This window comes from Narcine bancroftii, chromosome 11 (genome assembly GCF_036971445.1).
Source record: "Narcine bancroftii isolate sNarBan1 chromosome 11, sNarBan1.hap1, whole genome shotgun sequence".
Taxonomy (NCBI): Eukaryota; Metazoa; Chordata; class Chondrichthyes; order Torpediniformes; family Narcinidae; genus Narcine; species Narcine bancroftii.
In genome coordinates this window covers 5,957,067-5,983,653 of record NC_091479.1, presented here as the reverse complement: position 1 = coordinate 5,983,653, position 26,587 = coordinate 5,957,067, and the positions used below count along the sequence as shown (strand labels likewise).

Here is a 26,587-nt window from a genome sequence, read left to right as displayed (position 1 = left end):
GACAGTGGTCTTGGATGAAGAGTAAGAAAGGACTTTGGTGAACCGTTGTGATTGTATTCTTTACTTGTATTGACAGTGGCTTTAACAAACCTCGAAGATCCTGACAATGCGAAGAGATCTTACGAGCAAGCTGTGAGTCTTGACCAGTGAGTATCAGGGAAGGAATCAATTAACCTTGGATTCAGTGGTGGTTGATAACTGAGGAGCTGAATGGAATGGAACCGGTGGCCAAACGGCCTTCTGTACATTTCCACATTCCATTTGCGCTTTGGCCCAGTATTGCTGGCCTGTCTGCCAGAGGTTGTCTTGTCAATGTTTACCCCTGCTGCAGGCTTGGATCAAGGTGTCACAATGTACCCACATCGTGCTTTGCTGTTTCTGGGCTGGGAAGGAATGAACACCTCTCCCTGGGACACTTTAGTTACGTTTTCATGTACACTTGCTGACAAATGAGAACGCGAGGCTGCTTTTGGCTCAATGAAGTAGAATCCTCTATGTACTCAGGCTGTTCTTCCCATGAACCATGTTGAGCTCAGAGGGTTGGGGCTTTTTTTTTTTCTCTCAGATGCTTTTTTTTCAATGTTGAGTAGTGACAGAGACCTTGATGAAGCAAGATCATTGCTATGAATGGCAACCTCATTTTCTCTTATGCAGGTCAAACCCCCTGATAAATTTAAACTATTCCATATTACTGTATCGTCAAGGGGACCGAAGGGGAGCTCTGAACCAGTATCAGGAAATGGAGAAGAAAGTTAACAAGCTGAAGGAGAGCAACAGCTTGCTGGAGTTTGATCCAGAAGTACGTAATATTCTCAGTCTTTGTTACTGACCAGACCACAAGACTGTTCTCCACACACAAAAACCTTTTGCATTTGATGGGGGTGGAGGGGGGGTCTTGTACAAAGCAAAGTTCAGAAATAATGCAGCCCTGATTAAGCCAAGCATTTTACCCTTTTCTCCAGTGTAAGATGTGTAGGGAAGTATGTGAGAGGCAGGGTTTCAGGATTGAAACTGAGTAACCGCTGCCTGTTTGTTGCTGGCAGCTGGTAGACATGGCTCAGAAGATTGGAGCAGCACTTCAGGTAGGGGAGAATCTCGTCTGGACAAAGCCAGGCAAGGACACCAAGTCAAGACACCGAACAGCAGCATCTAGCAACAAAATCACCTCCAACCAACAGCCTCTCGGGTCCAACCAGACACTGGGCCAGGCCATGTCATCAGCTGCAGGCTACAGCAAGGCTGTTCACCTCTCTGCAGGTAAGAAGCAGCTCTGAACTCCAGCTATTGTTTCTGAGGAAAGAATGTCCTCGTTATTACCCTTGCTCCTGACAGTCCAAGGTGTAGTTGCATATCCTGGACACACCACTCAGTTTGCCACACTACCTCCCACCTGGCCTTGTTTCTGTTCTTTCCCCATACCCTTTCTACAGATTAACTGTACTCCCAAGCTGGTGAGAGACAAAGTGACTGGAGGAAAGTTTAGGGGAGACATCAGGGATACGTTTTTTTTAATATAGAGTTGTGGGGGCCTGGGATGCTTTGCCAGTAATGGAGCTGGAACATAGGGGCATTTAAGAATCTCTTGGATGGAAGATAAATAGAGGGTTACGAGGTATGGAGGGTTTAGTATTTTTTGGGGGAGAGGTATAGGTTAGCACAACATCGAGGGCTGAAGGGCCTGTACTGTAGTGCTCTAGGTTCTATAATGTGGTCGAGTGAATTTCACTGCTCCACCACTGTCTGGGTGAAGAAGTATCTCCTTGTTTCTGTTCCATATAGCTTTCCCTCTCCTCAGACTCTGATCCTGGACCCCCCCACTGTCTGCAACATCCTTCCTGCCTTGAGTCTGTCAGTACCATTGGAGTTTTACTCTATGATCCCTTGCCAGTATAAACTCTGGTGAAGATTAGCCAAACTGTACATAAACCGTCACCCCAGAAATCAGGCCAATGAAGCTTCACTGCAGTCCCTCCATAATAGCCGCCTTCCTCAGATAGAGATTAAAACAGTACTCAAGGTATGGTCTCACTAAGCCCCGCACAGTTACTGTGAAACTTCCCTGCTCTATTATACCCACCTCCTCACCCCCTGGTGTACGTGCAGTGCTTACTTTGTGACTGGTGCCTCAAGAGGCCCCAGATCTCACAGTATCTTTCCCTTTTCCAGTCTATTCAAACAAAAAGTTGATAATCCCACCATTCTGCATTCACATCACATGTATGCTGATCTGCCTTGCACTTTCCCTCTTCTTTGACCTGTCTGAAACACTCTCGAGCTACTGTACTTACATCCTTCTCATACCTCACCTCCTACAAAGCTCTGTGTTACTTGAAACTTGTATATATTACATATAATTTCCCGATCTAGACCATGACAATGTCTTGATGGCTCTGGTATACAGGAAACAGCAAGCTGCCCTTCCTTCTATAGCAGCAGCTGCATTTGGTGCAATTATCTCTGTCCTCTGGGTCTAAGATGGGAAAGAGTCAGGCAACCTCTCTCTCTCTCTCTCTCTCTCGATTGCTGTTCAGTCATTGGCTTTTTGGAAAGTTCACACAGTAGCGATGTGAATCTTTCTGAAAGAGCCCAGATGTAGTCCTCTCTGAGGCTGTGATATGGAGGAAGATTCGGTACAATAACTAGGAAGTTATGTAAAGGATAGAGGCTGCAGAGGGAAAATCTTCTGCTATTTGGAACACTGAACCAGACAGTCCCTTTGACCCATCAAGTTTGTGTTGACCACACCAGTCAAAACTAAACCCATCTGCCTGGATGGTTGTATTCCTCTGTGCCCTGCCCAAATGCCACTGTGTCTGTTTCTGTCATCTCTCATTCCAGGCATCCACCACTTTGTGTGTGTGGGGGGTTGGGGGAGAAATTATCCTGTAAATCTCTCAAATTTTCCTCCACACACCTTAAACTTACACCCTTAGTACTTGACCTTTCCACTCTTGCTGTACACCCTCCCAATGCTTCTCATCATTTTATAAACTCCCTCAAACAGAAGAGACTTTAAAGGAAACAACCCAAGTTTCTCCAGCCTCTCCTCATGGCAAAAGCTCCCCAATCAGGGCATTTTCTCAGCTCCTCTGCATCAGACCCACCCACCTCTTTCCTTCAAACTGTTTTCACTGCCCCTACAGGAGGTACATTCCAGAATTAGTAAGAATTATTTGATCAAAACTTTACCCAGGTGTCAACTGGTCCTGGAGCCATGTGTTAATTGGAACACCTGTATATTTACCCCATCTAAATCCTTTGTGATTATCTCATTGATTCATTTCTGCCGCTTTTGAGAAAATATTTCCCTGTTCACCATATCAAATCCTTTCCAACTTTTTAAAACCTCAAATTTCTTACTTAGCTTTCCTTTCTCATTTAGAAGAGAGCAAGATCTTGTCTTTTCGTGTAACGACAGGTTCCTCAGTGAATCAGTGCTGTCCGCCCATAATGTGAATGGTAAAACTACAGGCGGTTCCCTTACTGTAGCCTTTTCATTGTTTTAGCCAGATTTATGAAAGTTGCAGAATATCAAATTCAAAACTAATGTTAGTTTATTCACCCAGCAGATTCTCTTTCAACCCTTTATGATCTCTCTATTCAACTTATTTTTTTTTTCAAAGTTGTCTATTAGAGTGTACACTTGGTCCTTTGCACGTGATGGGTTGGCCCACCTTGCTGTTTGTGGATGACATAGTTTTAACTGTTTCTGTGAACCTTCGCTCGGTCTCCCTCCAGTAAACAGCAAAACCCACACTGAAGCAGCATTGGGTGAGCTAATGGGGAACTAATTACTGATTATTCTTCCTGCAGATGGATGGATGACTCGACAGAAGCCCCCTTCGTTGCCCTTGGAGCCAGAGTCAAGTGCAGAATCAAGCACTGAGGATCTGGGTGGAAAGCAGAACCTAAGATAGCCCGGGTTAGTTTTCAATCACCACTCACCTGATCCCTGGAGTAGGCAGCGAAAACCAGCACCACACTAAATTGCTCTATCTGGATGAGCCAATGCCTCGTGGGGACAAAATGCCCTCTGCTGTTATCACAATTAGCCAGTGTTGCACTTGAGTTTAAAACATTAGTCCCTGTTTTCTACCCTTTGTCAGGCAGCATCTGAAAGAGGGAAGATTTCAGGATCAATGAAGGGAACAAAGTCTGCATGGATCCAGGGAGGTGTCTCTGGTGGTACCAAGGCTATACAAACATTTCCTTTGCTCTGTTAGTGAGGGCGGGGAGGGGTGCAAGGGTTTCCTTCTCACATTCCCCAACCTTCGGTTTTCTCACACCAGCAAATCAATGGATTTTTTTTAAAAAACAGGCAGCCAGTGGGAATTCAGACCACACGCCTGGATATTCAGAGGTTCTGCACTTGCCACCTCCCAAAGACCTTTTCTCTCTGAGGCAAGATCTACACTTGGTCTTGGCATGGTGCTTTGGGAAGATGTCAGGCATGGAGCTGAAACCCTGGTAAGGGTCAGAAATGCAGAAAACCTAGGGGTTGAGAAATGGTCTTAGATTGTTGAGAACATTGTCGTTCAAGGGAATGCTTGTGGGTTTACAAGGCGTTAAACTTTGAGCTTGTTTTCCATCCCATGAAAGTATCTCAAAAAAAGTGAAGTGCGTTTGTACCAAGACACCATTACACAGGGAAGACCAGTGGCTTCACTGAGGTACCTGTTGCAGGTTAAGAGAGACAGCATTGACAGTTACAATGCAATAGCTCATGTCAGGAAAGTTGTGAGTCTCTTCAAGGATTGCCACTGCAGTGGTGACACCCTTCTGCCGCTGGACTAACATTCTCTGAACCCAAGCGCTAAAGAGCTGCACTTAGTCCCAGATATACAAGTATTTTTAATTACCCAGTCCCCTTCTTTATACTGTTGTGAATTCCATATTGTCAACAACAATTTGGATTGGATAATTAATCTCTCCCATCCCCTTTTCAATCTTAAATACTGAATCTGAGTAAGCGAATTCCTCAGTTTATTTTGGTGACTTTGGCTGTCATCTTCCACCTTGATTTTTGTTTAGTCTCTCCTCGCAGTTAGAATCGGGATGATTTCAGTAAATTGCAGCCTATCTATCCCTCAACAATCTCTAAAGTTAGGCTCCAAAACTGCGTAGCAGAGAGGTTTTTGGAGGGAACTCCAGCATTAGGAAATCACAGCAGAAGGCATGGCTGTCAGTGCCTGAAGTTGGGGTCCTGAGGGATGCACGAGGGGCCATAATTGCTGAACTGAAGGAAGAGAGATTTGAACACAAAGATGAGAATTTAAACTTCTCTGTCAAAGCAGTATAACCTGTTAAAAGATCCCTAATGGTTTTCTAATTTCTGTCATCACAGGCCCATACTGGAAAATGTTTCTGGAGGAAATGTTCCTCCAAAGCATTCATCATCTCCAATACCACCTCCCACCCTCAACTGCATCCTGCAACTTTTCCAGCTGTAGAATTTTAGTTATTTTCATTGTTTTCTTTCCCATTAGATATTCAGGTTCCCTTAACAGTCTTCAAAATAAAAATGAAATATTCTAGCTCGGCAGATTTTTAAGTTCTGATTGAGAGAACAACCTGAGGTAAGATGGGTTATAATGTATACAAGTATTTCCATGAATACCTCTTAATAGTAAAACTGTTGGCTCTGTAATATTTTTGAAACATTTCTGTGTTGGAACATCACAATAAATCTTCCCATGAATGACAGGCCAGGTATTATTCACAAGAGAAGTGTAACAAAGGAAACAGCAGCTCTGAAACAACAAATTTCAGACACACCTCCTGAATAATACCTGCAGCGTGTTCACCAAGCTATTGCACAGATTTGTAAGCTCTACAGAGGTTACAACTATCAGTTTTATAAATATGCTTAACCTTGACAGTAGCGCAGTCCTGGGACTGAACCGGACTTTTCACCTTGCTTGGCTATGACCTGAAATACCACTTCCTCTTGGCTAGTTTTCTCTTTGTACAGACAGGTGAAGTGTCATTGGTGGCGTAGCTCACCCAAAGCCCCTGCAATATTAGCTGGAAACATTACATTGGTCTAGCCAGTCAAAACTGAGCATGGGAAGGTTCTGTGGACCATCATCCTGCCTAACGTGTCCAGCAACGCCATCTACCTCATTGTACCTGCATAGACCAATCAGCTCCTCGTAACCAACCCAAGAGTAAACTTAACTCCATATTGTTGTAACCCTTTTACCTTCTTGACAGTCTAACTTGCCTGTCCCATCCTATATTCTAACCTTACACTCAGGGGGACGAATCCCGGTTCATCGAGGTGTGCCTGACACGTCAGGAGCAGTACCAGGTACACCTTACAATGTTGAGATGCCAACATGCCAAAGCTGCAGCACTGGATCACACAGGTGCTAAACTGAAGCAGCAACATGTCTGTGACAGAACTGACCCCACACCATCAAATCATATTCAGCCTACCACATCCAGGCATGAAGTAGGTCGATAGGAGGAACTTTGAGGATGTGTTGTCACAACATCCCTGGCCTGAATAATGACAGGGCCAGCATGAGCGCTGAAGACAAGTGCACTTGATTTACTCAGTGATACCAAGAAACAGCTAAGACTGATAACACTTGATATGTCCTGATTACATAGAACTTTGCAACACAGTACAGGCCCTTCTGCCTGTGATGCATTGCTAACCCATGTAAACCTCCTCCATAATAATCTAACCTTTCTTTACCGCAACCCCATAACCCTCTTTCAACCATGTGACTTGAGTTTTTTTTATAAATGTTCCTTTTGTGTCAGCCTCCACCACCACGTACCACCACTGTAAAAAAAACTTTTCTCCATTCAACTCAAACAGATGTCCTCTGATATTTGCTACTGTCACCCCAGGAAAAAGGGCTGGCTGTCCACCCTATCGTAGCCCCTCATAATCTTCGTACAGCACTGCAGAAGGACAAGTCACACCCAAAGTCAACCAATCCCAGCACAACATCATCAGTAGTTTTCCCTCTGCATGCACACAACATCCTGACTGTCGCCCACTGACAATGTGGAGGATTTCTTCAGTCCAACCTGCTTGGCAGGACTCAATAATCAAGACTGGAGAGGCTGAGAATGACAGGGGGTTCTCGTTGATATTTACAAAATACAAGATGCAGGAAGGTATTGGGGAAGTCCAGAACAAGAGTTCCCAGTCTAAGGAAAAGGGGGAAGCCACTTAGGGCGGAGATGAGCGGAAACACAAGAGAGTTGTGAATTTGTGGAAGATTTTAATTTAGACGTACAGCACAGAACAGGGCCTTTCAGCCCAAAAGGCTGTGCTGCCCAATCACACCCAATTGACCTACAACCCTGGTTCATTTTGAATGGTGGGAGGAAATCCACACAGTCACGGGGAGAACGTTCCAGACAGCACTGGATTCGAACTCCGGTTGCTGGGGCTGTAACAGTGTTGTGCCGACCGTGCCTCTCTTTGTTGATAAAGATACCAAAATAGTACCTAGTTATAATATAGCCTTAGTGGACATAAAGACAGAATTCCAAATGAAAACGGAGTGCACTTCCCGAAAAATCCAACAGCTCTGGGAACATTGATGACAATGAAAATCAGGAATTCAACTGCCCTCCGGTTAGTAACTCACCTTGCATGAAGGTGGTGACTGTCAGAGGTCAACACTCCAGGAGACCGTGCCCTCGTGATAGGTTTGTAGAAGGCTGTTCAACAGCGGTCGCACCAATTCCATTCCCTCAGCAAATGATGCGCTCCGTGCAAGATCTAGATGCTTTTCAAAGGCTAGTTCGTGAAAAATACCATCTCCCCAACACAAATACCAAATGGTAGCCATGAACACTATGGAGTCCCATCACCTGCTCTCAATATTTAGTGACTTGATCTTCACTGAGGGCCCATCATTAATATTAGGGAGCTGCATTGAGCCCCAATCGCACAAGCTTCGTGGCGACAAGGACAGGTCAGGGGCTAGATAGCCCAAAGCCTTTCCACCATTTACAAGGTGAAAGTCGTGATGTGAGTGGAAACTCTCCATTTTTGGTATGATTGCAGCTGGCAACAACCAGGAAGCTCAATGCAACCATGACTCGATTAGCTCCCTTACTGTTTGGGCCCAACCTTGCTAGGACACTGTACAGTGAGCAACCAATATATTACATTTACAGAATCATCTTGGATCACCTTGTGATCGCACAATCTCAGCCACTGAGCCTGACGAATAGCAGGTATATGGGAACGCCACTTCGACAGATTCCCCATTTACACACCATGCGACCTGCGTACGTGTGTTGGTTGGAGACAATGGGACATGGATGGACAATATGAACCTTCAAGAACGTGGATGCTCACAATAAAATGTCATTGATCATCTTACCTGCAGGGACATTCACTGCACTTTGCCAAGCACCGTCTTCTGATTTTTGTTTCACAACTCTGCTAGGAAACCTATTCAGAATTTGTAGCCTCTCACAACTCCAACTCAGTGAGTGGGAGCAACAACTCTCACAACTGCTGTTTCTAAGTAGCTGATGAATTAGGTAAAGACGTTCTCAACCCAGTTCCTTCTCAGCATGAAGCCTCCAGCAAGAGCTTTCATCCAGTGTTTCTGTGCACCACCCAAGATATGGCACATCCTGAACACCCCCAAATTCCCGGCAGGATGCACTTTTCTACAATCTACTACTGGATAGAGGTTGAACCCACATAAAGCAATCAGGCCTGATGAATGCCTGAAACTTTGAAACATGTTAACCTCTTACATTTAGTGGCATTATCTATTGGTTTTGCTTACATTGGTAGTGTAGACCATGAATAAAAGTCTACATTCACACTTCCTATTGATTGAATACAAAATGTATTGGAATTCCAATATTACATTAGAACATGAAGTTTAAAAAAAGCCACCGAGTATGCTACTAGAAAGTTCTTTGTACATAAAACTACAGTAGTTTGCATCATTTCTACAATCGTGATTAATACATAACCTGCACCTTCCGCATCCGTGGACAACAGAAAGCAGCTTGTGCTAATGAAGACACTACAATACACCAGAGGTTTCCCGATTTTGAACACAGGCCAGAAGGAAAAGGTTCATTGGAAATGATGGAAAAAGTGCAAAATAGATCTTTGCCTACAACGGGGATGGTTTCTAAATCTTCACAAGAGCTTCGTTCAGTTATATTCATTACAATAAATTTCCTTAAACAGTTATATTAACATTCATGGAGATGTACAGAGGAAGCAATATTCACAAACAAAGAAAAACTATGACTGTAGAAGCAATTACAACGATGTTATGGGGAGAGTGGCTGGGGTTTGGTGGTGAAGGCGATGGCAAGAGCTTCCTGTAATTGAACTCACCTCCATGATTCAACGCGTTATCTCTCAGAACCCAAATGATGGGATTGATTGGAGAACCATATTCAGCCATCCACTGAGAGAACAGCAAATTCAACCCATTTACTGAGTTCCATACAGGTTCAGTAAATGGGAACTGACCCACTCAACGCAAGCAATGAGGGCAGGCAAATCAGACTTGGTCATTGAGGTTCGAATGATCGGATTTACTGCTGGCTACATAATCAAAACTCACTGACAAGGTTTAATAAAGATCGTGCAACCAGAACTCATGGTCGGTGGACTTTATCCTATGGCTACGTGATTTTCCAGTAAAATACATAAAGGCTGTCTTCTTATAAAATGTCAGTGGCTGCACATGGGTGTTTAAACCAATGTGCTTTGAGTCTCACCGAGCTTTTTTGAGTTCTTTGTGGATAGATCTTGCTGGTTCCATCTTTCAAATTGTGCTTTAATCAGCGAACTTGCCAAGTGCAGCAGGAATTGCTAATAGATCACAGTGATGAGCCAAGATAGCTTGGCAGTTCTGTCACAAGATTGCAGAGTCTGAGTACGTGGCACTGTGTGATGCGGAGGAAGCAAGAAATGGCCATGTTATTAATTGATGCATCTCACACCAGCTGTTGGCGAGGAGGCAGTCAAACGTCACATCTGGATACCAAAGTAACAATTCAACATTCTCTTTATAACACCAAGAACGTAAACACGCAGTAAATAGACGATATCGAATGTCGAACACTATATTGGTACTTCCAGAACATTTCCAAGCCAGCAGGAGTCTGTCCGAGCTGGAGGTCATCAGATTCCAAGGCTTGATGGGATTATCATGGTATCCACAAGTCAGGACCCACTGGCCTGAAATTGTAACAAAGGCAGTTTCCACGAGACGTAAAACATCACGTTATGTTGTAGTCGACCCACTGGCTGTCCTGTGTACCTGTGCACATCTGCTCTGGATTCAGTTTGAGGAGTTGATAGTAACCTTGCTCTATGCTGTAGTGATAACATTGAGATCCTTCATTAACCCTGTGAGGTGCATCATCTCTTCAGTCAGTTCATCTGGGACATAATTCTGCAAAAAGAGATCGTTGGTTATCAGTCTGCCAGGTTTTATTTGGGATCACTGTCCAGAGTGAAGGTTCAGCCCCTAATTTCTGTAAGGGCTGGCTGGGCATTTCCCCACAGATAACTATGGAAGGGTGACTGAGCACCTCGTCCCACATGGAAACCAGCAATACTTTCAGGAGTCAGACTGAAACACAAGCCCAGAGCAAGACAGAGGATGGAAAATACAAGTAGCATTTGAGGTTGGTCATGGTTGAAGAGAAAGTATCCCCAGGTCTATTGAATGTGGAGAGATTTGTAAAACTGAACGGAGAGGCGTGATATGCCCGGACACAAGATTCTGAAAGGGGCTGAGAGCAGATGCTGAGAGGTTGCATCCTTGAGGGGCCAAACGGCCTCCACCTGCTCCTATTTCTTTCAGAACATCGAATGGGTCCTTCGGGCACACTAGCCGTGATCAGGAGACCAAATTAAACTGACCCCATCTGCCTACATATGATCTCTATCCCTCCATCCCCAGAGTTGGCCATACAGTATTCTCGGGTTTCTTCCCACCATCCAAAACTTAGGGTTAATTTGGGTGTAATTGGGTGGCACAGGTTTAAACGGCTGGAATAGGCTTCTACTGCGCTCTAAATAAAAAATTTTAAATGCTGAGGATAAAATGTATTCACCTGTGGATGCAAGGCTTACAGACGGGTGGGGGGGGGGTGGGAAATCAGGATAAGAGACGCAGGAGACAGATGCTCTGGTGATTCTCTGTCTAGTGTCTGAAGGTCGCTATTCGATCCATATCTTTGCAACTATTTTTTACATGGTAACCTTGAGTGTGTGTGGGGGGGGGGGAGAGTAGATCTGGGTTCTTTATTTTTCTTGTTATTCTTTTTTAGACTAACTTGTTAAATACGGGTTTGAACTGGTGTCATACATAATAATCATTAAATTAAATAGAATTTACCCTTTGTTTAGATGAAGGAATCATTTAATGTCATTTTCCTTATTTTCTATTCAGAATTACTTTAAAGAAAGGTTGTTAAATAAATAAATATGGATAGGTTTTCGATCTACATTTATATTAATCTGTGATATGATTATATGACCCTTCATTTGTTTTATTCGACTTTGTATGTAGGATTTATATTCTAAACTCAATAACAATATTTTAAAAAGAAAGACGGAGGGGAAAGTGGGCAATTCAGAAGGTGCTGACTGAATGGAGAACTGGGATCAAGGGATCAGGAAATAAGAAGTTAGTGTGAAAGCAAAAGGCCAACCTCAGAAAAGGAAAGCATTTAAAGAAATCCTAAACAAAAATGAGATGTTTGGGCAGGTTGAGAGAAACGGAAACATGAAATGAGAAATGAACGGTGGACGTTTGACGATTCTCACAGCTGCTGTGATATGGACAAGGTGCACCAGAGTGTACCGAGGATGGGGGTGTGCAGCGAAGGGAGGTCTGCAGTACAGTGTCACAGTGAAGAATACACAAAGACTCTAGTCTCAACTCAAGAAACACCCATCAAACCTACAGCCTCCGAGTCCTCCAGCATTTTGGTGGATTCTGCAACGTCTGGTGCACTGGGCACAGTGACAGCCATCGGCGACCGGCTCCTGCCCAACGTTCCTATTGATGCCGTCTTCACCGACTGGACGTGAGGGTTTGCTGCAATGAAACCGTGCGTCAATGTTTTCAGAACCTCTGCAACTATCTTCAAATATTCGAAAAAATTCAAATTGACATTTTGTGTAGGTGCTCAGCTGACGAGCACCTGTCTCAGCGCAGGAACACCAGCAATCTGGCACCCTGGGGAGTTTAGTAATACAAGACAGACCGGTCGGTACACACCAGGCCCCACGTCAGTCCTGTCTAGACACTGACACATACCAGGCCCCACATCAGTCCCCTCTAATCACTGGCACGTACCAGTGCCCTCGTCAGTCCCGTCTAGACACTATCACACACCAGGCCCCACATCAGTCCTGTCTAGACACTGACAGATACCAGGCCCCACATCAGTCCCCTCTAGTCACTGGCACGTACCAGTGCCCTCGTCAGTCCCGTCTAGACACTGACACATACCAGGCCCCACATCAGTCCCCTCTAGTCACTGGCACATACCAAGCCCCACATCAGTCCCCTCTAGTCACTGGCACTCACCAGTGCCCTCGTCAGTCCCGTCTAGACACTGACACATACCAGGCCCCACATCAGTCCCCTCTAGTCACTGGCACGTACCAGTGCCCTCGTCAGTCCCTTCTAGACACTGACACATACCAGGCCCCACATCAGTCCCGTCTAGACACTGACACATACCAGGCCCCACATCAGTCCCCTCTAGTCACTGACACATACCAGGCCCCACATCAGTCCCGTCTAGACACCGTCACATACTAGGCCCCACATCAGTCCCGTCTAGACACTGACACATACCAGGCCCCACATCAGTCCCCTCTAGTCACTGACACACACCAGGCCCCACATCAGTCCCGTCTAGACACTGGTACACACCAGGCCCCACATCAGTCCCCTCTAGTCACTGACACACACCAGGCCCCACATCAGTCCCGTCTAGACACTGGTACACACCAGGCCCCACATCAGTCCTGTCTAGACACTGTCACACACCAGGCCCCACATCAGTCCCGTCTATACACTGACACATACCAGGCCCCACATCAGTCCCCTCTAGTCACTGGCACGTACCAGGCCCCACATCAGTCCCGTCTAGACACTGACACATACCAGGCCCCACATCAGTCCCGTCTAGACACTGGTACACACCAGGCCCCACATCAGTCCCCTCTAGTCACTGACACATACCAGGCCCCACATCAGTCCCGTCTAGACACCGTCACATACCAGGCCCCACATCAGTCCCCTCTAGTCACTGGCACGTACCAGTGCCTTCGTCAGTCCCCTCTAGTCACTGGCACGTACCAGTGCCCTCGTCAGTCCCCTCTAGTCACTGGCACGTACCAGTGCCCTCGTCAGTCCCCTCTAGTCACTGGCACGTACCAGTGCCCTCGTCAGTCCCCTCTAGTCACTGGCACGTACCAGTGCCCTCGTCAGTCCCCTCTAGATGAACTAGTAATGATTGAATCTATTCGTTCAATGAAAAATGTTATTAAATTGACATTCTAGGTTTCATCACTCTTACTGGGTCATAGAGCAAAGATATAGACCTTCAGTAACAGATTTTACTGACCATAAGCACCTACTTGCACTGATTGTCCACCAACAGATTCTACCACTCACCTACACCCCAATAGCTAACCTGAAAATTCCACACGGACAGTGGTAGAGGATACTCCAGCCGTGAGGCCTGGTCTCTACCAGCTGGGCCACCAACATCTGTTGCTCAATGTTCTGGGAATGTGTGAGTGTGTAGCCCATACAGATCGGGTCAATAATAGAGGGCATTTCAGCTGCAGGCTGCTGTGGTCACACACCTGTCTGAGCCAGTAATGGTGTACTTGAAGAGGCTGCATCATAGCTGGTGCTGGCAGGAGGAATGGCAATCACCGCAAAACTCTTCAATGGGTGGGATGGACGTACGTGGGCCGTTGGGACAGTGCGGTTTGACTCCTCGTCCTGCGAGCCCGGCAGGTAGGACACTGATGACACATCTGTCTCGGGGTTGTCCACAGGGTGAGCCTGGGAGCTCAGAGCAGGTGACATGTCACTATTCGGTGTATTCCGTACAGATTCTGAAACGCAAGTGGTGATGAAAGAGTTAGCACTCAAGTTTGATTAGCCTCAGTACCTGTGCTTAATCAGGACAGCCTGGTCAGAAATGATTTTTCTCAATCTGAACTGTCAAATAAATGGGCCAACACTTCTTTCTGTTCCTTACCCTACGATACATGAATTAAATCACTTTTGTGACCATGAAGTCAGATTAATTAGCAATGCGGAGCCAACCCCATTGGGAAAAGGGATAAAATTCACTGGTTATGGAGCTGGTTCTTGCTGGGGTAACGTCGTGCAGTAACAATCAATCTCAGCCTGTGATTTGATAAGACAGCACCTTGGCGGTGGCCCTCCTCAAGTCCAGCTAAGACAGCACCTTGGAGGTGGCCCTCCTCAAGCCCAGCTAAGACAGCACCTTGGCGGTGGCCCTCCTCAAGCCCAGCTAAGACAGCACCTTGGCGGTGGCCCTCCTCAAGCCCAGCTAAGACAGCACCTTGGCGGTGGCCCTCCTCAAGCTCAGCTAAGTCCACACATCATCCCCAGAGACCTGCTGCTATGTCAGCATCGTGCGAGAACAAAGATTGACCATTGTGGTCTCTCCCAGACCATCTCCATCTTACCGGTGCAGCACTGGTCTGGGACCCGTTATCATGTACCCCCTTCACCCACCCCTGAGGTCCAAGCCCAAACCTCTGAGCTGACCCCTGGTCCAATCATCCCAACAACCAAACACTTCCCCGACAGTAGCCTGAACTCTAGCTCTGCCACTCCTTCTCTCTTGGCTGGTCCCACCCCCATGTGGGGCCCTGACCCACGTCCACCTTATCCCCATCTTCTCCTAATCACCCCATGGATACCAGGCATCCTGCCCACCAAATCTCCCCGGTCACTCGATGTGTTTAATGCCCCAGCAATTGTGAATGAGGTGGCTGGACAGGGACATTTACGCTGAGATGCGTAATTAATCTGGAAAATTCCCCTCAGAACTGTTAGATTGTTAAAGTTTGGCTACGGATCAAAAGGAGAACGTGCATTCTGTCCAACCATGGTCTCCTGGTGGCTTCTCTCCACTTCTCACCCATTTATCCAATTCATTCTTTTAAATATTACCCTGGGGTAAATCACAATCGTTCAGATCTCAGAAGAGGTTTCCTGCCTCCTGTTCTCCATCTCACAGAGAATCTGGCATTTACATCCATCGTTGTGTTCACCTTGGCGCAACCTCCAGGACACTGACAACAACATGCTGCTCTAAGGATCCACCTTTTCAACCTATTGTGCACTTACTCTCAATCTCTCAACAAACAACCTCTGCTAACGATGACCCCGGCATCAGTTCCTTTCTCAGAAATGTCCGTCGTCTCCGTCTCGGCCATGACTCTGCGCCTAAAGCCATTGCCCCATTCCCATCCGTCGGACTGCAGCTGCTGAGTTAACTCTCCCTTCTCTCCCCAAATCTAATCAAATTAGAAGTTTAAAAGTAGTACGATACATTGTCTGACAGCCATAAAGTTAATCCCCTAACCCAGTGGTTCTCAACCTTTTCTTTCTACTCACTGAAGTAATTCTGGACTAACCACAGAGCACCTCTGGCATCGAATGCGAGTGGGAAAAAAGGTTGTGGACCAAAGCCTTAACCCCAGTACGAAACTAACCTCACACCAAGACAATAAGGAACTCTTGTGGCAGCAGCTTGTGGTTGCGAGGCAGGACTGAGGTCTCACCTGTGGAATTGGCCCTGTCTAACGAAGAGCCAAGTGGCCGGCTGCTGGTCTGGTGACAGAGATAGCTGCGGCTTGGGGATGAAGGCCCGTCACAGTGAAGATGATGATGAGGGTTGTCGAGTGAATGGATGGGATGGGCACTAATCACAGCTGTGAATGAACATAACACAGAGAACACTTCACACACAGAACAGAGCACAGAGAAACCCACCTCACTGCACACAGACACCGCCACAAGCAGGATCCACGCCCCAATTCAAACCCCTGGGGACAACCCCATCAGAGAGGATGGATCTCCTCCCATCTGACCTGCTCCACGCCAGGTTTGACTGGATTTAAACTAAGACCTTGTCTGCTCAATAAAATATATCCAAGAAATGCAGGGGTCTTCTGATACCTGCCCATTGATTCCTTAACGAAATTATCTCTCCATTTTATCTCACTGCCCCTTGAGTGATTTTCTGACATAAATCACTGCCCTGTTCCCCATCATATCTATTCTTTACCATGCTCACCAAAGCAGTGTAGAAATGTGTTCCCGGTTACTCCACCCGAACATCACAGTTACATCCTGATCCAACAGGTGGGGCTTGAACCATGACGCGAGAGGGTCCTGGCACAGAACCCAATGGATAGGGTGCAGAGGGACCTTCAAGTGTTGACCCCTCCTACAAAGTGGATTTCAAACCCTGGAACTCATTATCACACACACCTACAGTTCACATCAAATTCACTCCTTCCTGGCAGGAAATAGGGCAGGTAGCAGGATGCAGTTCACAGACACAAGGCATCATTAGCTGAGATTACTTTAAATATGCATTCATTTTTTTGCAGACCAGGTTTTGAAAACCAGGTTTGGGGTTTTAAACAAATGCTCCCATATGGGTGCAGAAAACCAGATACTGCAAAACTTCTCACCAGTCTCTTACCGTATATACTCATGTAATAGTCAATCCCATGTAACTTGTGGTCCCGGCAACTCATCCGTCCATTTGCGCTCCCAACACCCTGACCACAGTTTCTCACCTCAGCTGCCAGCCCATCCGAACTCCCAACGCCCCAACCACCCACCCACCCGAGCTTTCGACCCTCCTCCCATCCAAACTCCTGACGCCCCGACCACCCGCCCATCCAAGCTCCTGATGCTCCAACTGCCGACCCATCCGAGCTCCCGAACTCCCTCCCATCCGAGCTCCCAATGCTCCAACTACCATCCCGTCCGAGCTCACGAAGCCCCAACCGCCCTCCCATCCGAGCTCAAAACCGCCCACCCGTCCAAGCTCCCAACGCCCCGACCGCCACCTGTCTGAGCTCTTGATGCCCTGACCACCCTCCGTCCGAGTTCCCGATGCCCTGACCACTCGCCCATCCAAGCCCCCAACACCCTGACCATGAACTTACCACCTAGTCCCAGTCACTGAGCTCACGAAGCCTTACCAAGGTCAAAAAGTCATGTAAAAGTTGACCTCTCCAAATTTGGTCCAAAAAACTAGACAATTATGAGTACACGATGTTTCCTTGAACAGGGTGTGAGCTGCTACTAATTTTCTACAGAAAATGAGGTGATCTGGCAGAAATGCAAGACTTTTCGGGACAGAAAGGATGTTTCCTCGTGGAGCGAATGGGCCATCGTTTCGATAAAGGAGATCCATTTCAGATGGAAATCTGAGAATTGTGAACCTTTGGAATCCTCCCCAAATTGTGGAGCCAGGAGTTATTGAATGCATTCAAGGCCATGGGCTGTGATCTACAGAATTGGTTCTGAAGCTAAGGCCCTGATTGCTCAGAATTGTGCAGCTGCTAGAGGGGCTGAGTGGCCTCCCCGGAGATGTCCCCTCAGCCAGGTGGTCTGGGAACTGCATCTGCAGGCTGTAGCTCAGCAACGAAATTGGGGATGTGATGGCCTGCTGACACCTGTCCCCAAACTGGGGCGGCTTCAGCAACAACACTCCTGAGTGACAATGGTGCCTTTATCCACATCACGGGAGAGCCAAACACACACTGGGCACAGACACTCACACACCAGTACTGCCTGCCCACGTGATCACTGCTGTTCAATGTCAACACGATCCTTGGGCAAGTCAGGAACAATTTCAGACATACGCTGTGGAGGTTGAGCGTCAAAGGGCATCATAATCTTTGGCCGCAGTCCACGCCGAGCACTCAGAGAAGATACGCCTTCTTCTAGTTCACGGCCTGTAAACAGAAACATCCCATAACTCTCCATGCTCTAAATATTCAAGGGTACAGGTGCTTCAGGAGGGACGAGATGGGGATGTAAATGAGGTGATGAAGGTGGATGTCACAGCATTGGTCAGGGGAGAGGTTACAGAAGGGCAGCTGGTGAGGCTTCGAAGGTGGAGCTGAGGAACAAGAAAGGCATGAGCACCTTGTTAGCGATGCACTGCAAGCCTCCAAATAGTTAACGGGCATTAGAGGACCAAATATGACAGGAGATTGCTGCCAGTTATCAGTCAGGTAAGATTACCGTGGTCAGGGATTTTAACTTTCTAATATTGACTGGGAAAGTCACCGTGTGAAAGGTTTCAACAGGGTGAACTTTGTTAAATGTGTTCAGCAAAGTTTCCTCTGGAAATATTTAGAGGGTCCCACATGGGAGAGAGCTGTGCTTGATCCATTCTTGGGAAATTTGGAAGGGCAAGTGGATGATGTGTTTGAGGATGAGCCTTTGGGGGCCAACAACCATTGTTCTGTTAGGTTTACAGCTAGTTTGAAGAGAGACAGGGCAGGAAGTGAGTTAAAAGTGAGAATTAGGGCAAGGCCGACTTTGAGACAAGAACTAGCTTGAGTTAACTGGAACAGTTTGTTCAGAGGAAGGGAACGTTAGGAAAATGGGATGTTTTTAAAAGTGTTGACAGGAGTCCGGGACATGCACGTTCCTGTTCGTGTGAAGGGATAGGCGTACAAGCGTTGAGAAGTTTGGATGGTGAAGTTAATTCAGACTCTGGTCAGGAGCAGGAAGGAGATGGGGCAGGAAAATCAGCTGGGATTAAAGGTTTACCCGAAGGGGTTTTGGGAAGTGAGGTGCAAGCTGAAAAGAAAGGAAATCAAGAGGGGAAGAAGGTTGTCCACATGCGTTCATTAGCTTCCTTATTGGGAGCTGCTCTTCCTAGAATTGGAGGGGCAAGAGGGGGTGGGGTAGCATTGCTTTGGCAGGATAGATTAGAGGGCTCGTCCAAGAAGGCTGTATGGGTGGAACTGAGGAATGGGAAAGGGGTAGTCCCACTTATAGGGGCGTATTGTAGACCACCTAATGGGGAGCAAGAACTAGAGGAGAAAATTTGTTGGGAGATAGCAGATATTTGTAATAAGCACAGGGTAATGATTGTGGGAAATTTTAATTTTCCAAATACAGATTGGGAAACCCATTCTGTGAAAGGGCTGGTCAGATTGGAATTTGTAAAATGTGTACAGGATAGTTTTTTTAACAGCAATATGTGGAGATACTGACTAGAAAAGGGGCCATGTGGGATCTACTGTTGGGGAATGAGACAGATCCAGTGAGCTTCAGTGTATGGAATGGGATAGGTCAGGGCCTAGGGTTGAGGTTTTTGAGTGGGGAAAAGCTAGATTTGAGGAGATGATAAAGGATTTATGAGGAGTGGATTGGGACGAATTGTTTTATGGGAAGGATATAGGAGAGAAATGGAAGTCTTTTAAAGGTGAGATTTTGAGGGTCCAGAATCTTTTTGTTCCTGTCAGAACAAAAGGCAAAAGTTTTTTTTTAATTTTTTATTTTTCACAGGCAGAGCCAAAAGTTTGAGAGAGCCATGGTTTTTAAGGGATATTGGAAATTTGGTTTGAAAAAAGAGGGAGACCTACAATAAATATAAGAAACAGAGAATAAAGGAGATGTGTGGAGAAGACAATGAATGTAAAAAGAATCTTCAGAAAGAAATGAGAAAAGCTAAAAGAAGGTACAAAGTGGCTTTAGCAAACAGGGTGGAAATAAATCCAAAAGGTTTCTACAAATATCAACAAAGTGCAGATTACAAGGAGAGATTGAGCAGATTAGGTCTTTATTCCTTGGAGTGTAGAAGGTTGAGGGGGGGGGGGTTTGATAGAGGTATTTAAGATTATGAGAGGGAGAGATAGAGTTGATGAGGAGAGCCTCTTTCCCTTGAGGGTTAGAGAGATTGAAACAAGAGGTCATGAGTTAAGAGTTAAGGGGAAAAAGTTTCGAAGTAACATGAGGGGGAACTTCTTCACTCAGCTATGTGGAATGCGCTTCCGGGAGAAGTAGTGGTGGCAGGGTCCATTTTGTCGTTTAAGGAAAAATTGGATAGGTATATGGATGGGAGGGAATGGAGGGTTATGGGCAGGGTGGAGGTAGGTGGGACTAGAGGAGAGGACTTAATTTGGTGCGGACTAGAAGGGCCAAGTTAGAAGTTTTTTTTGAATAAGATATGACCAAACTTTCCTCTATATCAACCTGATTTGGTTGATTCTCTTTTTCATTTGAATCCTTCCCATAAGGTTTAAGAGGGAATATTTACAATAATTTTATTAAAATTGCAATCGATCTCCTAATGATAAAATTAGAGGAGTTTGGGAACTGGAATTTCAGTCACTTCTCCCAGAGGAACTTTGGGAAAAGATTTTTGGAATGGTTAATACCGCTTCGTTATGTGCCCGACACGCATCGATTCAGTTTAAAGTGCTCATCGGATTCATATATCGAAAGATAAATTGACCCATATCTTTCCTAATATTAGTCCTATGTGTGACAGATGTAAATCACAAATGGCCACACTAACACGCTTGCTCTGTATTTGAGAAGTATTGGACAGATATTTTCAAGACTTTGTCAATTCTACTGGGTATTAGATTGCAACCTCGTGCATTTTTGCTATTTTTGGAATTCTAGTTCCAGAGGTGGGTCGAGTTCCCACTTCTGCACATTGGGTGTAGCCTTTACTACACTGTTGGTCAGAGGAGTTATTCTATTTAAATAGAAACATCCTAATACAGCTACTTTGATGCAATGGCTCTCTCAATTATGTCATGTTTAAGTTTAGAAGAGACTTGGGGTCCTTTTAGAAACTATTTTTGTACGAGTTCATTTGTATTTTGACTTCACCTCCCAGACTGTTTTGGATATTGGCAAGGACCAGATAAATAGTTTGTACTGATCTGTTGTAGTGAACTCTTGGTTAAGGGTGCTCAGCTTTTCTTTCTGTTTATTTTGGTCGGTTAGATGGGGCTTTTCTTTTTTGATAATATTGTTCTCTACGTCATAATGCTCGATGTTGTATTATGTAATAGAGTGATGTTTCTGTTTTCAACTATTAGATTCTGGATTTTATTCTCCTCAGGTATCGTTTACTATAATATGGTTAATCAACAGCTTGAAAAAGAAAGGAAGGCAGGATGGCACAAGGTGTAGCTCTGGCAGATAATATTAAGGATAATCCTAGAGATTTTATGCACATAAATGCAAAAAGGGCAGCCAGAGAAAAGATAGGACCTTTGTGGAATCAATGTGGTTGACCCGTGTGGAGCCACAGGAGATGGGCAAAGTCCTCTGTGTTCACTGTGGAGATCGAGACGAGGACGGGTGAACTTGGGGCAGCCAATATTGCAGTTGAGGAGGTGTTATGGGTCTGATGTGTATGAAGGTAGACATCTCTCCTGGGCCTGATCACATATATCTGAGGATCACATGCATCTTTGGAAACAAGAGAGGAAATTCCAGGCACCCTGGCTGAGATTTATCCTCACCATTAAGTACGTGAGGTTCCAGAGGACTGAAGGCTGGCAAATGTCCTTCCAATCCCAACAGGGGCTGCCTTACCATAGGAGACCCCAGGACTGGGTTGTCAAAGGTCCCAATAGCCACCTGATTCACTCACCCAGGTAGGAATTCCTGCGCTGGTGGTCCTTGTCCAGAGAGTTGTCTACAGGAGTGATGTCCTGGGAATTGCGGGGGATCGGGGTGTCTGTCATGACAGGGTTTGGATCTGGTGATTTATCGATGGGTTTCAGCTCCAGCCTCTCGTGGTGAATCCAAAGGTCAGGAGGCTTCACGTCCTTCGAGTTGCTTTTGTACTTGTGAGATCCGTTGGCAGATTTGCAGGCAGCTCGCTTTCTGGAAACAAAACCATCAGAGCCAGTGACATGTGTGGAAGTGGAGCATTGTTTATTTCATTTCTCTGCAAGGGTGAGAAAGTTAAACGAGACCTTCCCTTTGTTCCATCATCACTGCCCACCTTCCGAAAACTAATGATTCCTTTCCCAGTCCTGATGAGAGGTTTTAGACTGGAAATATTAGCTCTGGCTCTCCTTCCACAGGTGATGCCCGACTTAACCTGCCTCCTCCACACCATCCCATCATACTCTCCCAGGGTCAGACACAGAATGAAGCTCTCTCTGCACCGTCCCATCACATCTTCCCGGGGTCAGACACAAAATGAAACTCCCTCTGCACCGTCCCATCACATCTTCCCGGGGTCAGACACAAAATGAAACTCCCTCTGCACCATCCCATCACATCTTCCCGGGGTCAGACACAAAATGAAACTCCCTCTGCACCGTCCCATCACATACTCCTGGGGTCAGACACAGAGTGAAGCTCCCTCCACACCGTCCCATCACATCTTCCCAGGGTCAGACACAAAATGAAACTCCCTCTGCACCATCCCATCACATACTCCTGGGGTCAGACACAAAGTGAAGCTCCCTCCACACCGTCCCATCACATCTTCCCGGGGTCAGACACAAAATGAAACTCCCTCTGCACCATCCCATCACACTCTCCCGGGGTCAGACACAGAATGAAGCTCTCTCTGCACCGTCCCATCACATCTTCCCGGGGTCAGACACAAAATGAAACTCCCTCTGCACCGTCCCATCACATCTTCCCGGGGTCAGACACAAATGAAGCTCCCTCTGCACCGTCCCATCACATCTTCCCGGGGTCAGACACAAATGAAGCTCCCTCTGCACCGTCCCATCACATACTCCTGGGGTCAGACACAGAGTGAAGCTCCCTCCACATTGTACCATCACACACTCCTGGGATCAGACACAGAGTGAAGCTCCCTCTGCACCATCCCATCACATCTTCCCGGGGTCAGACACAAAATGAAGCTCCCTCCACACCACCCCATCACATACTCCTGGAGTCAGACACAGAGTGAAGCTCCCTCCACATTGTACCATCACACATTCCTGGGGTCAGACTCAGAGTGAAGCTCCCTCCGCACCATCCCATCACACACTCCCGGGACATGAAGGTGTGGGCTAAAGCATAAATATTCTTCTTCCCACTCTCACCAACTCAGAAGCATCATACTGCAACGCAGTGACACTTGGTGGCAGGACTCTGCCATGAGTCTGTAGTCACGTCCCCGTGAAATGTTTGCTTGCTCACTTTTTCTGCTGGTAGTTGGTTCTCCTTGTGCAGATCAAAGCGATGAGTACCACCATGACGATTGTGAAGACCCCCACGGAAACAATGATGATTAGCATGATGTTACTGTCTAGGCTTGAGGTGGGGCTGCCGTGGGCACTGTTGTGGCCTGCAGGGAAACAACAAAGGGTTAGTAGTACAGGGTCACCCCCTAACATAGACACAGTAGCACACCACTCACTGTGCCAGGGGTTCTGTGGGGAGGGAGGAGTCTGTGGGGGTGGGTGGGAAGGGGAGAGAGGGGTCTTCAGGTATGAGGGGTGGGGGTGAGAAGATAGAGAGAAATGTGTCTGTGTGTCTGGTGGTGCCTGTGTGTGTGTGTGCGTGTGCATTCGTGCATGAGAGTGAGTTAGTGTGTGTGTGTGTGTGTGTGTGTGTGTGTGTGTGTGTGTACACACGTGCATGTGAAGGGCCTGTGTGCATTTGTGTGGAGGGGGAATGATCTGTACAGGGAATGGAGGGGTTGGAGGACGTGTGTGTGTGTTAGTGAGTGAGAGAGAGAGAGAGAGAGAGAGAGAGAGAGAGAGAGAGCACGCAGACTGTGTGTACAGAGGTGACCACAATAAAAGACGTTGCTACTCACCACTTACTGAATGCCGGGTGTCAGTTCCCGAATCGATCAGTAAGGGATTTTTCCCGACTTTGCCAGATGATCCAAGTGCTGCAGACAGACAGAAAGAGATGAGCTGCAATGTGAACACGTGCAGAAACACTGACTGTGCACTGACAACTAACTACTCACCCGACAGAACACACAGAAGGTAGCACAAGATGGAGCAAGAGGCCAGAGTGAGGGGTGGAAACTTTAACCCTTTGATGAACTGCCTCATACCACTGTTTAGCTAAGTGAGCAACCTTGATCCTATTTGTGAACCAGGGTGTATTTATTCTTTAATATCATTTCTCAATACTGGATTTAGGGATCCCCCTTTTGCCAGGAGGCCACAGCCCTGTTAAATGTTTCTTGAACCTTGAGTGCTGTTAACTAGATAACTACACAGTTGATTATTCAGATACTATTTATTATCATGTAATAGAAATGTAAATTACACAAAATTGCCTTTATTCAGCCATAAGGCAAAGAGTTGCCATTAGCATTGCCCAACGCCCCTTATAGTCTAAAAGACAAGCTAAAGAGTCCCCCAAGAGTTACCGAGTGTCCACGGATTCACCTCCAATGCTCCTGCAGCCTCTGCAGTCGCAGACTCCAGTTCAGTTCAAACCATCGCAACCCAAGCTCTCGATCCAAACATCTGATACGATGAGGAATCCTTCCGTGCCAAGGGCCCTTCGAGAGCTCTTCTTCCCCTCTGCATCCTCTTGAATCCCAGTTCTAATACCTAGTTCTCAGTAGTTCACTGCCTGTGTGGGTTCCTTGCCCGCAAGTCACCAACAGCCCACTGCCTGCATGTGCCCTCGTTGGTCCGCTACCGTGATCACTGTCCTTAGGGTCACATTCTCTGCTTCTCATTCTCAACGGGAGGGTGTTCTCCCCATTCTGATGCCCTGTGCCAGTCAGCTGCTCCCCGGAATCTGCAACTCCTCTTGGCCTCTGCCGAACACAGGCTGCGCCATCTTGGGCACAGACCCGGCAGGATTTTAATAAAACACCGTTTAAAGCCTGTACAGAGACGTTGGCAGTAGAACTGGGCAACAGAACCCCGCAAGGGAGCACTGTGTCTCCGCTCGCCACTCTTTCTGCTCCAGCAGCAGTGCTGGTGTAACAGTTCCATCAGTGCCGCTGGTTACTGTTAGGTCTGCTTTGTTCATGAATGAGTGAGACAAACACCAGGCTGAGTCGAAATCAGGGTTCTTTGTTCTTTATTACCGGATTGTAACACTTGCGACTAACCATGTTAGTCGGAGAATGCATTCTGCCGTTATCAGCAAAATGGTGATTTTTTATACCCTTGGATATGTGCTTAGAACATCATCATATCATTACTTGTCCAATGACTAAAACTGTTGCTATCCTTTCCCTGCTAGCTTCCTGCCTCTCAATCCATCAATGTCTCTCTTATCTTGTAAGTACAAGGATGCATTCACATCTTGTTACAGCCCTGCACATTCCCATCTCATGATGTTTTACCTAACAGGAGTACAAGGACACCTCCCCTTCTTGTTACAGCCCTGTACAGGGTAACTCCTTACACATTCCCATCTCATGATGTTTTACCTTACATTACTTATGTGGTTAAAGCAAAACACAAGATTGCAGACCCAACCCCATTGACTGCCAACGCTCCATTTTTCTCTTAATCTGACAATAAATTTATTGTCATACACACAGAGGTGTGAAATTGAACAACGCAATGTTCCCACTTCTCTCTGTGGAGGAAGGATGTCACGAAGCAGCTGAGGATGGTTGCGCTGAGGAATTTCTGCTGAACTGGAATGAGTGGTGTTGAACACCCTCACATGCCTGGGTGTGGTACAACAGGCTTCCATTGCGTTTACCCTCTGATTCTCTTCGACTTAAAAAATAATCAAATGCTGAATGTCAAAGGCAGTCTCTCTCATTCTTGCATCATGGCCTTAGATAATCAATCAGCCTGTGCCAAGCTACAGCACGATCTGAACACTCACACCTACCTAATGTTGCCAGCAGCAGTCACACGTGCACATTCCCCATGAGATTCACTCGCATATCCATCACAGAACCACCATTGTCAATATTTATGGGATGATGATTGAGTAGGAACTTAATTGGACCAGCCATTAGAGTAGGGCTGTGTCTCAGACTGAATGACTGACTAACTGGCATCAACACCATGGGTGAGCAGCAAGAATGTAAAAGATCAACACCAGCTTCTGGAACCAGAGAACATTACAACACAGAAACAGGCCCTTCTAGTCTGTGCTGAACCATTTTTCTACCTAGTCCCGCTGGGCAGTCCATCGCCCTCCATACCGCTCTCATCCACGTACCTGTCCAAATTCCTCTTAAATGTTAAAACTGAGCCCACGTTCACACTTTCAGCTGGCAGCTCGTTCCACACTCCCACCCCTCTCTGTGTGAACAAGTTCCCCCTCATGTTAACCTTAAACTTTTCCCCTTTCACTCTCAACCCATGTCCTCACTGACCCTCAGTGGAAAAAGCCTGTCTACATTTACTCTGTCTGTACTCCTCATCATTTTAAATACCTCTATCAAATCTCCCCTCATTCTTCTCCACTCCAGGGAATAAAGTCCGAACCTGTTAACCTTTCCCTGTAACTCAGTTCCTGACGTCCGGGCAACATCCCAGTAAAGAACATCCACTTCTCCAGCGCAGGCTGCAATGTGCTCCTCCACAAGATGCATTGCAGTATCTCAGAAATCTGTTTCCACGCAC

The 26,587-nt window shown here is 46.5% G+C and overlaps 2 protein-coding genes across 10 annotated transcripts in view; one reads left to right on the top strand and one right to left on the bottom strand.

The window, feature by feature from the left end:
• The window catches only part of bbs4 (Bardet-Biedl syndrome 4), a 65,098-nt gene that overhangs the window by 26,558 nt on the left and 11,953 nt on the right, over positions 1-26,587 (top strand). For 5 of the 7 annotated variants that reach the window (XM_069902387.1, XM_069902392.1, XM_069902390.1 and 2 more), the window contains 4 exons: positions 77-146; positions 655-799; positions 1,044-1,257; positions 3,814-5,703. In XM_069902387.1, the coding sequence (XP_069758488.1) occupies positions 77-146; positions 655-799; positions 1,044-1,257; positions 3,814-3,917 (533 nt within the window). In that variant the 3' untranslated portion in view covers positions 3,918-5,703. Of the gene's footprint in view, positions 1-76; positions 147-654; positions 800-1,043; positions 1,258-3,813; positions 5,704-26,587 lie in introns of those variants that run through there. The other 2 variants (XM_069902388.1, XM_069902389.1) reach the window with 2 other exon arrangements.
• LOC138745394 (neogenin-like) overlaps positions 8,821-26,587 on the bottom strand; it is a 176,446-nt gene continuing 158,679 nt past the window's right edge. For all 3 annotated transcript variants that reach the window (XM_069902386.1, XM_069902385.1, XM_069902384.1), the window contains exons 21-28: positions 23,836-23,913; positions 23,214-23,361; positions 21,694-21,929; positions 17,924-18,016; positions 15,821-15,970; positions 13,856-14,113; positions 11,935-12,068; positions 8,821-10,412 (exon numbers count right to left, since the gene is read on the bottom strand). In XM_069902386.1, coding sequence (XP_069758487.1) covers positions 10,329-10,412; positions 11,935-12,068; positions 13,856-14,113; positions 15,821-15,970; positions 17,924-18,016; positions 21,694-21,929; positions 23,214-23,361; positions 23,836-23,913 — 1,181 coding nt within the window. In that variant the 3' untranslated portion in view covers positions 8,821-10,328. The remainder of the gene's footprint in view (positions 10,413-11,934; positions 12,069-13,855; positions 14,114-15,820; positions 15,971-17,923; positions 18,017-21,693; positions 21,930-23,213; positions 23,362-23,835; positions 23,914-26,587) is intronic.